The 15,010-nt window shown below is 33.1% G+C and overlaps 1 protein-coding gene across 1 annotated transcript in view; it reads right to left on the bottom strand.

The window, feature by feature from the left end:
* The window catches only part of LOC129947602 (uncharacterized), a 73,825-nt gene that overhangs the window by 29,799 nt on the left and 29,016 nt on the right, over nt 1–15,010 (bottom strand). Inside the window, exon 2 of the mRNA XM_056058232.1 lies at nt 956–1,092. Coding sequence (XP_055914207.1) covers nt 956–1,092 — 137 coding nt within the window. The remainder of the gene's footprint in view (nt 1–955; nt 1,093–15,010) is intronic.

Below are 15,010 nucleotides of genomic sequence, written 5' to 3'. Positions count from 1 at the left end.
ATAATCATATTTGACAATTGAAAAGTTGCGTTTAACGATGCTGTATCTTTATGGGCGTATCAAACGTCAAAATAATTTTGGTTTTGTTCAATTTGCAATGAGTGGAATAAAATCGGCAACCGTGGCCAAGGGATGTATTATCCTTTAGTCGTGTTAAAGAATCTACGCATTAGGTTGAGGTATTTCTAATCTTGAAACAAGCTGTGTAGATATTTTATGGATATCATATTTTGCGTTTATTTGCTCATCACTTTAAATTTTATGGTATATTTACAACTGTACGTGTGATATTTGTACATTACATTACGTATGTACATCCATTAAGATAGAATGGTGGTTGGACTTAATGTATTTATGTACGTTGTGCGCACATATGCAATATATTTAATTGATTTTATTTCTGTCCCATTTTATTACTGTTTATTTTATAAATAATAAAAACATAAAATATCAGTAGTAATTGATAAAGTTACCGTTTTTTAAAGGGACCATTTATATAAGAGTAGAAGAGTATTCAAATGGAAGTTTTCAATCGACATATTTTTTAAGATAGACATTATTCCTATCCCATATTCACATGAGATACTGTATCTAGGTACTTTTACTTTTTATTTCAATTTTTACTGTGAAGAACTTTGTGAAGTTCATGTTCATAACAACATTGAAATATCCATTTTAGCTAAGACGGCATGCAATATAAACTTTATGTAGGGTAGGAGTATATTTGGCATTTTGAGATGCATGTTTCTTAAGAAATCATCAAGTGTTAGTACTTGTCCTTGATGGAAAAGGGCACTTGGACACTTGCACTGTAGCCTTCTCGTATTTATATTGTATGTTAACATGTAATGAATTTAAGAAATATACGCCGTTTTTAAAAATAATAACAAAGAAAAGAAAAAAAATGCTTTTAGCAAGGATATTTTTTCAGGCACAACTAAGTACTGGAACTTACCTGTATCACTCGAGAATTGTTTCCGTTCTCTTTGATCCACATGATAGATCCATTTGCGTCACAAGGTATTGAAATATTTTTTCCTTTGTCTGTTACGTATTCGTTGTATTTGATTGAAGTTGTTAAAACAGTTAAAACTGGAAATATGAAGAGTTACATTTGTTTAATACAAAAAACTTATCTTTAGAAATCTACATAACTTATTTATTTCAATGGTAGGTACAGTTACACATAATAAATAACATTGATTGACAAAGTCATTTTATTTTTCTGTAGCACAAATTAAACAATACTTTCTTAAAGGATTAAGATGTCTTGAATTTGGGTATCCAAATACAGATACTAAAAATCAATATTAAGAAACGAATATCTGCAACAATTTAGAAGAGCCCCGGAACAATTGGGAACAAGTTTTGAAATTTTAAATTTCAGAAAAGGGGGGCCAGAATATGTTTAACAGAGTAGTACACTGTTAAGTTTTATTTGGACTTAATATCTTTATTTTTGAACATATTTGAATGAAACTTTGAAACAATTTGATGTGAGTGATTAAGGATATAAAAATATTTTTAAATGTATGAGTTTGTATGGGTTTTTTTTTGAATGTAGGCTTAATCATTATTAATTTCATAGAGTCGGAATCTTAAAGACATTTTTTTTTTTTTTTTTAATTTGCAGGCACTCAAGGGGTTATTAGTACCCTTTATATGTTTATATTTAAACACAGTGCGAGCATTAGGAAAATAGGGAAGGATTAAAAAGGAAATACTGGTGCACATTGGTCTTAAAGTTCTGAACATCAAAATGGGAGGGAAAAACAGAGTTGGCTAAAGCATTCCACATTCTCGATGTGCGGCTTAAGAAAGAATCTCTATACTTGACAGTACGCCCGAAATTGAGCTCAAGGGTAAACTGATGAGCATTCCTGGAAGTGCGAGTATTACGGCACGGATAAAACAACGAAAGGCATGAAACATTGCGGCGGTGTTCTAGCGATGTAAATGTTTCAATTATAGTTCTATCGCCTATCATTTTTAAAGCCCTTTTTTGTATTCTATCCAAGAGATTTAAACTTGTTTTGGGGGCACCTGCCCAGATATGCGAATTATATTCAAGCTTTGGACGGATGAAGGCTTTGTAAATTACAGCCAGATCAGAAGAGGTGAAAAATTTCTTGCACCGTCGGAGAAATCCTAGGCACCTGGCAGCATTTTTGGCAATATTATATATATGATCGTTCCATAAAAGGTGATCTGTGATACACATACCAAGTACTGACAGTTGATTAGTTTCTTGGATGCAAGTGCCACTCATAGATAGTGGCATCGGGGGTATGTTACGCTTTAACGACAGGAGACAGCATTGAGTTTTCGAAGCATTAAATTCTACACGGTTTTTGATTCCCCATTGGACAATGCTGTCAAGATCAGAATTTAATGAGCTTATCATACGCTGCCGTTGAAGTTCCACATCCGAAGGACAAGGATGTGAATCTATAAACGAGTATGAGAAGCTGAGGGTACTGTCGTCGGCGAAACAGGTTAATGGATTAGAAGTGGCAGACATAAGATCATTTATGAATATAAGAAAGAGTGTGGGAGACAAAACGGAGCCCTGGGGAACACCAGCATTTATTTTATGAATTTCAGACTTGTAACCATCCAGTACAACTTGTATTGAACGGTTAGAAAGTTAATTTCTAATCAAACGAAGAAAAGATTCATCAATACCAAAAGCACGCATTTTCGATAAGAGAGCTTAGTGCCAAACTCTATCAAATGCTTTTGAAATATCAAGTGCAATAATCTTACTTTCTCCAAAACGATGTAAAGATTTGTTCCACTGTTCGGTGAGATAAACCATGAGATCACCAGTGGACCTATTGCTACGAAAGCCGTATTGCCGGTCATTAAGAAGCTTCCGTTCTTCAAGATATTTCTTAAGCTGATAATTAATCAGCGTTTCCATGACCTTGGAAAATGGGACGTGAGTGCTAATGGACGATATTTAGAGGGAGAGGAGGATTCGCCTTTTTTAGAGACAGGCTGGACAAATGCTATTTTCCATCCACTCGGAAAGAGCCCTGTAGAGTAGGAAAGATGGAAAAGTTTACGCAGTGGTTTTGCCAGCGATGAAGAACACCTCTTCAGAACAATTGGGGAGATACTATCCGGGCCAGCGGATTTGTGTATGTCAAGATCTTTCAGTACTCTTGCAACTGCACGAGTGCGAAAGAAGATTCGTCCCATTGAATCATTTACGCTCTCAAGAACATGAGGACTCATGACACCGGTAGCGTCGAATTAACAGCCAACTGTGCTGCAAGCAAATTGGCTTTATCAATCGAGCTTACATAGGGAGCGTTGGAACCGAGGATGACGTGGTGTTTCGTACGTTTTTTACAAATGACCAGAAATTTTTACTACCTTTGGGACATTGTAGTATTTTTTGCCTTAATTTCTGATTCTGTGGTACCCGTGGCATGATGGTTAGTGCGTTGGACTGTCATGCTAGAGGTCTTGGGTTCGATCCCTGCCTATGCCATCTAAAGTCTTTTCACGGGTACTGCCTCTTGCGTGGAATTGACAAATTCTCCAAGAGTAACTATTGTCATGAAAAAGTGCTTTCTCAAAATTAGCCGTTCGGAGTCGGCATATAAACTGTAGGTCCCCTCCATTCCTGACAACATTACTAGCACACAGGAATGGTTGAGAGTTGTAAGTCACTAGGCCTTGGTTCTCAACGGACTGTCGCGCCACCCCATTTATTATTTATTATTATAATTTCTGATCATGCAAAAATTTGGTTCGACGAATATGACCATTACATGTCTTTCTAGCTTGTTTGAACTAATTCCGGTTTTCCTCAGTCGGGTTGGCTTTGTAACAACGAAAACTTACATCAAACCATGAGTTTTCTTTGGGTTTGATAGATTTTACCCTGTTCGGGATAAAATTTCTCATTCCACAAAGAATTAAATTTGTAACCATATCTGCGCTGGAATCCACGTCACTAGCATAGTGACCAGTTCCTGAAGAATTCATTGAGACCGTCCCAGTTGGCTTTCTTATATAGCCAAACGGTACTCATAGGAGTTTTTTCTTTAACTGGGTTTTTTCGACGTGCCTAGAGGCGGTAATACACTAATTGTGTATTTATTAGGGTCAGAGGTAAGAAACAAGTCTAGGGTGTTGGCGGATTGACCTGCAACGTCAGGGATTCGAGTTGGCTCATCGACAAGCTGGGTTAATTGATTTAACTCAGCATAGATCTCAACATACCTTCCTTCCGGTGTTGACTGACCAGAATAATGAAGCCAAGATGAATTGTGTACATTGAAATCGCCCGCAATGACTATTTCAGTGTGAGGATAATGGGCAACAATTCTTTGAATGGAGTCAGACAGAGCATCAAATTCGTTAAAAGTTGAATTTCTGTCCAGGTTTGGACTTCGATATAAAAAACAAGTGTGAATGATGTGTTTATTTACCGTGAATTTTAACCACATGAAGTTAAAGTTTGTGTTAGTGCACAAACCATATTGTGGCTGGAGTTGGTATGCAACATCATTTCTTATATATACGGCTAGTCCATGATGAGGAAAAAATAATGGCACTAAGTTATACCCATTTAGATTGAATTCCGAATGATCGGAATCTTCACCTATTTGAGTTTCACTCAATGCCAAAACAGCTGGCCTGTTTGACGCAATGTGGACATATGTGGCATAGGAATTCTTTCTTAAACCACGAATGTTACTAAAGTCCACCCTGAATTCACTCAACATTTTAATGTATAAAAACTTGTAAAACAACAAATTCGGACAATTACCTATAGTAAATGTAATAACTAGAATCCAATTTGAACTTTTCAACAACAGACTTTCACTAGTGTTATGCCTTAGTGAAAATCTGCATATCGATCCGCCCCTGGTTAACTAGATATCACATGTACTAATCTATCCGAAGACACATCAACTCAATCCATATATACACTGCATAGCAATAAAAAGAACCGTACGCAATGTCTACATCGATTGAGATAATATGACTGTGAGGGATGGAGGGAAGGGAGAGAAGTTATGGACCGAATTGGGAAGCAATATAAATACTGCAATTAAGCTCTAAATTATAGAAGACTTATTATTACGGAATTTATTTAGAATATTTAAGTTACATATATGAACCTAGTAGATACTATTATATAGGTCCCTCCGACAGACGGCAAATTTCGCCATTGTCATTTCATTCATTTAAAAATTGTAACAAAACAAAATGTCAAAACTGTGTTAAATAAATGAATCTTAATCTAAATCTATAAAATCTGTTAAGTTTTATTTGGACTTAATATCTTTATTTTTGAACATATTTGAATGAAACTTTGAAACAATTTGATGTGAGTGATTATGAATATAAAAATATTTTTTAAATGTATGAGTTTGTAAAGGGGGGGTTGGGTTTTTTTTTGAATGTAGGCTTAATCATTATTAATTTCATAGAGTCGGAATCTTAAAGACATTTTGGCCTTTGCTGAAAGAATACAGCTTTGGCTTAAAATTTTTAAATATTTCGAGGGGGGCACTAGGGAGGGTAAATATTATTTGTTTCGTTTTTGTGCGCCTTCAGCTTTATTTGTTTATGGTTTTGGACGAAGTTTGGATACGAGCTGGGAGAAGTATGGTTTGACTGGGAACACTTTTTTAATTTTTGATTTTTGAAAAGGGGAGGCTAAAATATTTTTTTATAAAATCGAGAAATATCGAAAATCAGCGTAAATAATAGGTTATAAGCCAAGTTTTGGTTGGTGCATGTGCTTAATCACGTTTTATTAAAATGAAGGCTTAAAACAAAAACAAAAAAAAATTGGGAGATGTATATTGCATTTTTGAAAAAAAAAATTTGGAGGCAATATCTTTTAAAATATACATTTTACGACTCTCATTTTTTGGAACAATGGTTAAAACACTTTTTAGAATCTAAAAAAAAATAGATTTTTTTTTCAAATTGTGCCCATATCTTTTGAAATTTTTATCATAGAGGTCCAAAAGTTTGGAACAATGTTCAGAACAACCTGGAACAACAAAATCGATTTTCGAAAAAGGGGGGGCTACGGAAATCTCTGAAAAATTGAAGTCGTCTTTTGATTTGTATGTTAATTGCAACTGTCCTGATCAACGCAGTTTAGATTTCGAATATTTACAACTTAGCAACTTTTCTTTCGATGCTATTTCATCTTTTGAAACTTATAAAGTTATTTTATCGATGGAAAACAAAAACTCCTGTACTTCAAATGGAATATCAGGTAACTTACTCATACAAATTGATTTATATGTCTCTGATGTGCTAAGTTATATATTTAACTTAAGTGTTGAACAAGGTTGTTTTCCTCAACAATTTAAATGTGTGGAGGTGATAGAACAAATATGTCTAACTACGGACCTATTTCTCTTCTTCCCACCTTTTCAAAAAATTTCGAAAAATTAATGAAAAAAAGAATTACTTCTTTCTTAAATAAAAATTGTTTGGATTTCGGTCTGGAAAGTCAACCGTATAAGCAATTCTTCGACTTTGCAGTCGACTCAGCTTAAATAATAATAAACGGACTATCGCTCTATTCATTGATATGACTATGCAGGATTTAAAGGAGTTATTTTTCAATGGCTTAAGTCATATTTAGAAGAAGGAGTTCAAAAAGTAATAGTTAATGATGTAATGAGTAAAGCTCAATATATAAAAACTGGAGCACCTCAGGGCTCCGTTCTCGGCCCCTTGTTTTTTACTCGTTTATATTAACTATCTCTTTAGGTTGCAGTTGAATGGCCTTGCTACGGCTTTTGCGGGTAATATATCGTTTACCTACCAGTCAAACTCAGAACAATTTAAGGCTAATCCGAACGGCTAATTTGAGAAAGCACTTTTTCATGACAAGAATTACTCTTAAATATTTTTCAATTCCAACAAGAGGCAGTACCCGCGGAAATTAGTATTTTTTAAATTAAGGTGGCACAGGCAGGGATTGAACCCAAGACCCCTTGCATGACAGTCCAACGCACTTTTTTTTACTTCATTTTTATTAATTCATTCTTAAACCTATCTTAAAGCTAGACAAAAATTCATGAAACTAGCCTAGTTATCCATAACTTACAACTAACTTAATGGTCCCATACGGACACTCTAAGTTAAACTATAACACTTAAAACTAATGCCTTTCGGCCCTAAGCTCTATTTTACTTCATTAAAATATTATTTATTTTTGTATTTATTAGACAATTTGAAAAAAAAACTAATATCAATATCCTTTTTTATTTTTACTTACAAACTACTTAAAATTAGTTCCTTAAATAAAACTTAAAACTAACTTAAACTACCTTTTCTACCTATAAACTACTTAAAACTAGAACAACCACAGCAGCAAATCTAAAGTTTTTTAATTTTATATTTTATTGTTTTTTTTATATTTTTTTTTTATTATATTTTTTATATTCCATGTTTTTTTTGTTTTTTAATTTTTGTTTGTGTATTTTTTTTGTGCCACCATGCCTATTCTACTTAAAACTAAACCCTAAAACTATAAAACAAGTATGTAAGCCGCCCAAGGCTTAAAACCCCATCGCGACTACCCACTATCAAGTGCCGATTGAAGCCACCAAATCTGGTTCTCCTGCTTCACCCTATCAGTTCGGACACAGCCCTACTGAACCGAAGGAGCTCTGCTCCGCCTTGTGCCATGACGTCCCGATTGTACAGGAGTCGCCTATCCACGGTTCTTCGTCTGACATGGTAGATTAACGGAACTGCCAATTTATTATGTATCAGACCGCATCTATCTAAAAAGAGGAATGCCTCTGGGGGAATGAAGCCGCTCAAGCGTGCACTCTCAAAATACTCGTCGTTTGGATAGAACGCCCCGAAAATTAAATTGTTGGTCGAAGACATAGCTCTTGCAATATGACCTCGAACGAGTTTTATCACGACATTGTCAATTCTGTTGATTTGAGCCCCGTTGTATAGGACCTCGTTGTTATAGTAATGCACATAAGAAGATTCGGCTGTTCGATATAAGCCGGTGCAGCGTCGTAAACACTGCCGCTCGAACACCCGAAACTTCTCCATCTGAGAAGGGGCAACGTTGAACCACACAGGACAACCATAAACGATCATCGACCGTATGAGGGCCATGTAGCAAATTACCTTCACTCTGGGGTCAAGCCGACTGCTAAAAAACAGCCGTTTCGTCAGAGCGATAGCTGCTCTGGCCCTGGTCAGAGCATCATTTATATGTCTGTCGAAATATAAATACTGATTTAACCACGTACCGAGGTACTTCACTCCACTTTTGCTCGCTAATGGTTGCCCGTGAAGATCAACGATGACCATCTTGCGCCAATTCTTGCACGTATCTCTCGAGGCCCTAGCCAACGGAGTCCGGAACAGAATTGTCTCCGAATTCTGGACATTTATTTTCAGTTTCCAGTCGTCGCAATATCGCTGAATCTTGTCGAAATCACGCTGCAAGAGAATTCTAATAACCTCAACCTTTCGGGCCGTTCTGTACGCAATTAGATCGTCAGCGTACGCAATTGCCTTTGTAAGACTACCTATCAGATCGCTGGTGTAAATGCTGAAGAGAATCGGCGAATTCATCGCTCCCTGTTGAAGACCATTTTTAATTGAGAATGTAGTGGTAGAAATTACATTGCCAAGCATATCATAAAGTATATACAACAATGGCTTGCTTATGCCAAGTCTGCTCAGTTTTTGGTATAACGTCACATTATATAATTTACACTTTAGTTAAAGTCGCTAGAGTTATTAGTTCGTGAGATATTTGGGATGAGCCAACATTTTTTTTGCTTGCGACTTGGAGGAACTATATGAGGCGAGTTTTGCATTCGTAGAAATTTCCTAACTCAAGATTTTAATCAAACTTGACATTACAACGGTAGAGAAGTCGAAAAAAGTTGGTTCCCAAACAGGTACATGTTAGTAGTTATTTGTCCATTTTTTGACGACCAAAAATAGTAGCGGTCCCTATACAAATGTTTTGAGTAAAAAATCAAAAACTCGAACTTTCTCAAAAACGAACCGATGGATTTTTATAACATTTTCTCTAAAAAATGTTTTGTTTTCTTATCTTATTTCGATAAAAAAAAGTATTTTTGTATTGCATATATTCTAAATAATATTTGAGTTTTGAAATTTTATAAAAATTGTAATTTTTTATTCAAAATTCCATAACTCGAAAATGGGTCAAATATAAAATGTATGTTAATGTATTGAAAATAAAAAACTGCATACCAGAGACATTTTTAAACAAACATTGAAAATATGTATTGATACAAAATTAATTGTTAAGAAAAACTGAAAAATTATGAATTTTTTAAAATTCTGGAAGGTCCTCAGATTGTGTTTTTGAAATATTTTTAACAATATCTCTATTTAATTTCAATTCAAAAGTGATTGCAAAAATTGGTCTCTGCAAATGTTAATAATGTATTACAAAACAAGCAGACGAAGACCTATTAAAACGAAAATCCTTAATATTTCATATAGAGATTTAAATTGTATGGAATGATTGCGTTCACATGACCAACAGAATACCGTTGCATATTTCCAACTTACGTAAAAGTACGTAAAAATTCTAGAAAAATGTCCTCCAATGAAATGCAGAATTGGACTGGATGTTAAAAAAGTCTATAGATTTTTTAAGTACAGAATTTTGACTTACAGTGTTTTGGTCAGGGTGTACTTTATGCATACAGAAGTTTGTATAGTAAGTATATTGTTTTGATATTCAGTAAATACAGAATTTTATTATAAAATATTTTTGAATACAGCATTTTCAAAACCAGAATTATGACCCACTCTTAGATCTTGTTTTTCCAAGTCGAACATTTTAAATTTTATTTTAGTTTGACTAGTTGTGACTTGTAACATCACCAGAAATATTTGTGGAAAAGTTTTGAAATCCTGAAGAAGCAAATTGAAACGATAAATATTCAATTACTTCATCTAACAGTAATCAAAACAAAAACATTGCAATTTTAGTTTTTGTTTGTTATTCATATAAAATATTGCTTTGATCATAAATAATTATTAGTTATCTGCTTGAAGTAACTCCTTTCACTCAAAGTGCATGCTTATTAAAAATGAAATAGTTATAAAAAACTAATAAAAACTATAACAAAATTATTGTCTCGGGCAATATAATCATGCCCTTCTCATATACTTGATAATTTTATGTAAGTTTTAATTAATGTTTTTTCTTTAAATCAAATTGAATATTTGAAATGTTTTGTGTTCATAAACATGCAATTTTAAAATGTAACAAAAAACTTTTACGTGAACAACTTATTTGATTCAATTATTTGACAGTTGAAATAATAGAATTTTTTTAGATTGTTTCAATTATATCTCATCAGGGTATAAATAACACATCCGTTGACTATTTGTTGTTAATGCAGTAATCTATTGAATTTACTTACAAATTGTTTGTTTTTTTTCAAAAGAAAAGTATTTTTGTAACGCATGAGTAAAAATGAAAATTGATTTAGAATATTATGACAAAAGTTGATAAATGATATGAAAATATTTTGACATGATATTGTAAAGACATATTACACAACAATAATAAATGTTATTATTCTTTTTTTGTAGAGTAAATAATACACTGTTTATTAGCAAACTTTACTTCAGTATCAGTAACAATGGTTTTCATTTTGTTGAAAAATAAAAGAGAAATTTGTAAACATGTTACCGACTCCATAAAGCACACCCTCTTTCAACTTATTTCTCATTTTTAATTCATGTTATAAAAAAAAAGTTCATTGGATTTATTTTAAAAGCAATTCTTCACCACCGGATGACAAAAAGTATGCAACTGCCTATACGGTTATAACCATGTTTAAGATTGAGGTTAAAAAGCTATAAGCCTATATTCCTTGGTGATGGATCTTCAAACTATAACAACTCCCATTAACCTCAGAAAAACACTTTACGTGGTAATAAAATATACTTCTCATCTCTCTAAGTGCTGTTTTGTATGCAATTAGTGTTTTTTTTTTCTTTTGAAAATTAAATTTAAATTATGGTAATCCGTTTAAGGATCATTGAAATAGTAAGAATGGTGAAATAATTTCAAAAATTGTTCTAGCCCATCAAGTTTACACTGTTTTAATTTACTTTGTAATGTTCTCAACCTAATTGGGTTAACAAGTAGTGATGATGGTGTTGTTGGAATGGAGAGGTGCTCCAACATAGATACGTGTGTATTGCATGAGATATAATGTATTGCTTAAAAGGATAATAAATTCACAAGAAGGGTGTTGTTTAATTTCAGGAACTAACTTTTTGGTCAGTAGGTTAAGTATTGGTTTTTGTAAAAAAAATTAAATTTAGAATTCTAATAAATAAAGTTTCGTCACATAAAAAATGTGAGATTGAGGGATTTTCCTTGTTTTTCGAGATTTTTCGATCTTAAATGAAAAAATGAAAAACAAACACAGAACAGTAAAACCGGTTCGCCCTTTAAAACTTAAACGTTCTAATTAAATAACTAGTTTCAAAAATAAATAAATTATAAACTAGGGCCTAGTGACTTAGAACTCTCAACCATTCCTGTGTTAGAGTACTGCTGTCAGGGGTGAAGGGGACCTACAGATTTAAGCCAAATCCGAACGGAGTAAAAGGCGTACGAAACACCACATCATCCTCGGTTCCAACGCTTGTCCACAATGACACTCCCTATGTGAGCTCGATTGATAAAGCCAATTTTATTACAGCGCAGTTTGCTTTGTTTGTTAATTCGACGCTACCGGAGAGTGTCATGAGTCCTCCTGTTCTTGAGAGCGTTAACGATTCTATGGGACGAATCTTCTTTCGCCCTTGTGCAGTTGCAAGAGTACTGAGAGACCTTGACAAACACTAATCCGCTTCCATGGATAGTATTCCCCCTATTGTTCTGAAGAGGTGTTCTTCAAAGCTGGCAAAACCGCTGCGTAAGCTTTTTAATCTTTCCTACTCTAAAGATCTCTTCCCGAGCAGATGGAAAACAGCATTTGTACAGCCTGTCCCTAAAAAAGGCGAATCATCTTCCCCCTCTAACTATCGTCCAATAGCACTCACGTCCCTTCTTTCCAAGGTCATGGAAACCCTGATTAATTATCAGCTTAAGAAATATCTTGAAGAACGGAAGCATCTTAATGACCGGCAGTACGGCTTTCGTAGCAATAGGTCCACTGCTGATCTCATGGTTTATCTCACCGAACAGAGGAACAAATCTTTAAATCGTTTTGGAGAAAGTAAGATTATTGCACTTGATATTTCAAAAGCATTTGATAGAGTTTGGCACCAAGCTCTCTTATCGAAAATGCGTGCTTTTGGTATTGATGAATCTCTTCTTCGTTGGATTAGAAATTACCTTTCTTAACGTTCAATACAAGTTGTATTGGATGGTTACAAGTCTGGAATTCATAAAATAAATGCTGGTGATCCCCAGGGCTCCGTTTTTTCTCCGACACTCTTTCGTATATTCATAAATGATCTTATGTCTGCCACTTCTAATCCATTAACCTGTTTCGCCGACGACAGTGCCCTCAGCTTCTCATACTCGTTTACAGATTCACATCCTTGTCCTTCGGATGTGGAACTTCAACGGCAGCGTATGATAAGCTCATTAAATTCTGATCTCGACAGAATTGTACAATGGGGAATCAAAAACCGTGTAGAATTTAATGGTTCGAAAACTCAATGCTGTCTTGATGCCGCTATCCATAAGCGGCACTTGCATCCAGGAAACTAATCAACTAAACATGTTAAGGGTATTATTAACCCCTTGAGTGCCCGTTTATTATAAAAAAAAAATTTAAATTACATCATATAACAAACTTAATACCTCTTATCATATGCCTGTACCTTAATAATTAAACAAAATTTGCAAATACAATCGGAAGATGTAAGGATACACCTGCGGACTGTTGCGCTACCTAATTTATATTTTATTTATCTGTGAATGGTCATGTTTTTACCAAGACGTCGGTGTTGTAGTGCTTTTTTCATGAAAGCATGTATTTTGTTTTACCCTTTTTAACCGCTGAACCCATTTTCTCCGCCTCTGTGTAAATACTCACAAAAGCTCAATTAACATCGCGTTGAGGTTTAAGGATTATGTCAATGTCATCCAATTACTATTGGACATACTTTTGAAAGATAGCGCCCCAGGTGTTGACGTTATAGCTCTACAGCATTTTTAACTTCCCATAGGAAGTTATTGTAATGGGTCCGATTTGTCAAATTGAAAATTTTGACATTTCTCGACGTTTCAAGATTCCTAGAGTCGAAATAAAAGATTTTTAGAAAGATGTCTGTGCGTGCGTGTGTACGTACGTTTGTACGTCAGTATACGTCCGTACGTTCGCGACGTTTTTTCGTCCTCCATAGCTCAAGAACCAGAAGAGATATCGATTTCAAATAAATTTTGTTATACAGATAATAAGGCAGAAAGATGCAGAAAGGGCTCTCAAGAAAATTGCGTGGGTGTTTTTTTTACCATAGTAGTTTTAAAAAAAGGTGAAAATTTTGGTTAACCCTAAATAACGTGATACCAAACAGGTATATTTTTTGAAAAAAAAATCAATATAACGGTTTTTTTATAAATCAATAAAACTGAAAAAAAAATTTGTCCCCTCTAAAATTTTACGACTGAAATATGATTTCATCTCTAAAACAATTTTGTGCAACGACAAATAATGTTTTTGACATATGATAAAATTTTGAGAGAAATCGAATTGACAGTTTTTTGTACAAAAAATAAAAACATAAAAAAAAATGTATTAAAGTTGGTAAAAATTGATTTTCGACTCAAATATCTCTTCAAAACTTTGAGATATTGGCTTAAATTTACTTTTATCTTTCAAAAAATCTTGTTGTCAACATTGAGTTAAAGTTTGAAAAAAATCAATTTGATAGTTTTTGTACCAAAAATTAAAAACCGAAAAAAAAATGTACAAAAGTTCGTAAAAAATGATTTTTGACTCAAATATCTTTTAAAAAATTTGAGATAATAGGTTCTACCTAATTTTTTCTTATAAGAAATATTATTTTCAACATTATGCCAAATTTTGAGAAAAATCGAATTGACAGCTTTTTTTACAAAAAATAAAACCTAAAAAAAATGTATAAAATTTGGTAAAAATTGATTTTCGACTCAAATATCTCTTCAAAAATTTTAAATATTGGTTTCAAACTAATTTTATCTTATAAGAAATATTGTTTTCAACATTCTGAAAAATGTTGAGAAAAATCGAATTGACAGTTTTTTTTACAAAAAAATAAAAACCTAAAAAAAAAAATGAACAAAAGTTGGTAAAAGTTTATTTTCGACTCAAATATCTTTTCAAAACTTTGAGATATTAGCTTTAATTTACTTTTATCTTTCAAAAAATATTGTTTTCAACATTTAGTAACATTTTGAAAAAAATCGAATTGACAGTTTTCTTACAAAAAATTAAAAACCGAAAAAAATTAACAAAAGTTGGTAAAGAAATGGTTTTCGACTCAAATATCTTTTCAAAAATTCAAAATATTGGCTTCAAACTAATTTTATCTTATAAGAAATATTGTTTTCAACATTCGATAAAGTTTTGAAAAAAATCGAATTGAAAGTTTTTTTTACAAAAAATAAAACTCAGGTAAAAATTTACTTTCGACTCAAATATGTTTTCAAAAATAAAAAATATTGGCTTCAAACTTATTTTATTTTACAGAAAATATTGTTTTTAATATTCAGTAATTTTTATCTAAAAACCCAACAGTTCGTTTTTTTATAAAAAATAAAATCTACAAAAAATAGTACGCAAATTTGGTAAAAATTGATACGAGTACATATAGACAAACTTTTAAGCAAGACAAATCGACAGACGGGATGGGAAGTTATCAGTGTGGGTCGCATCCCACCCTCTTTTTTAAAAAAAAAAATTGGTATACATTTTTAGAGAAAACAATCATCAAATATTATTAAGACAGCTTGTGCAGAAAAAAATCGGTTGATTTGTTCTTG

This window comes from Eupeodes corollae, chromosome 2, assembly GCF_945859685.1.
Source record: "Eupeodes corollae chromosome 2, idEupCoro1.1, whole genome shotgun sequence".
Taxonomy (NCBI): domain Eukaryota; kingdom Metazoa; phylum Arthropoda; class Insecta; order Diptera; family Syrphidae; genus Eupeodes; species Eupeodes corollae.
Note: the sequence above shows the minus strand (reverse complement) of the source record. Positions and strands in the feature narration are given on the sequence as shown.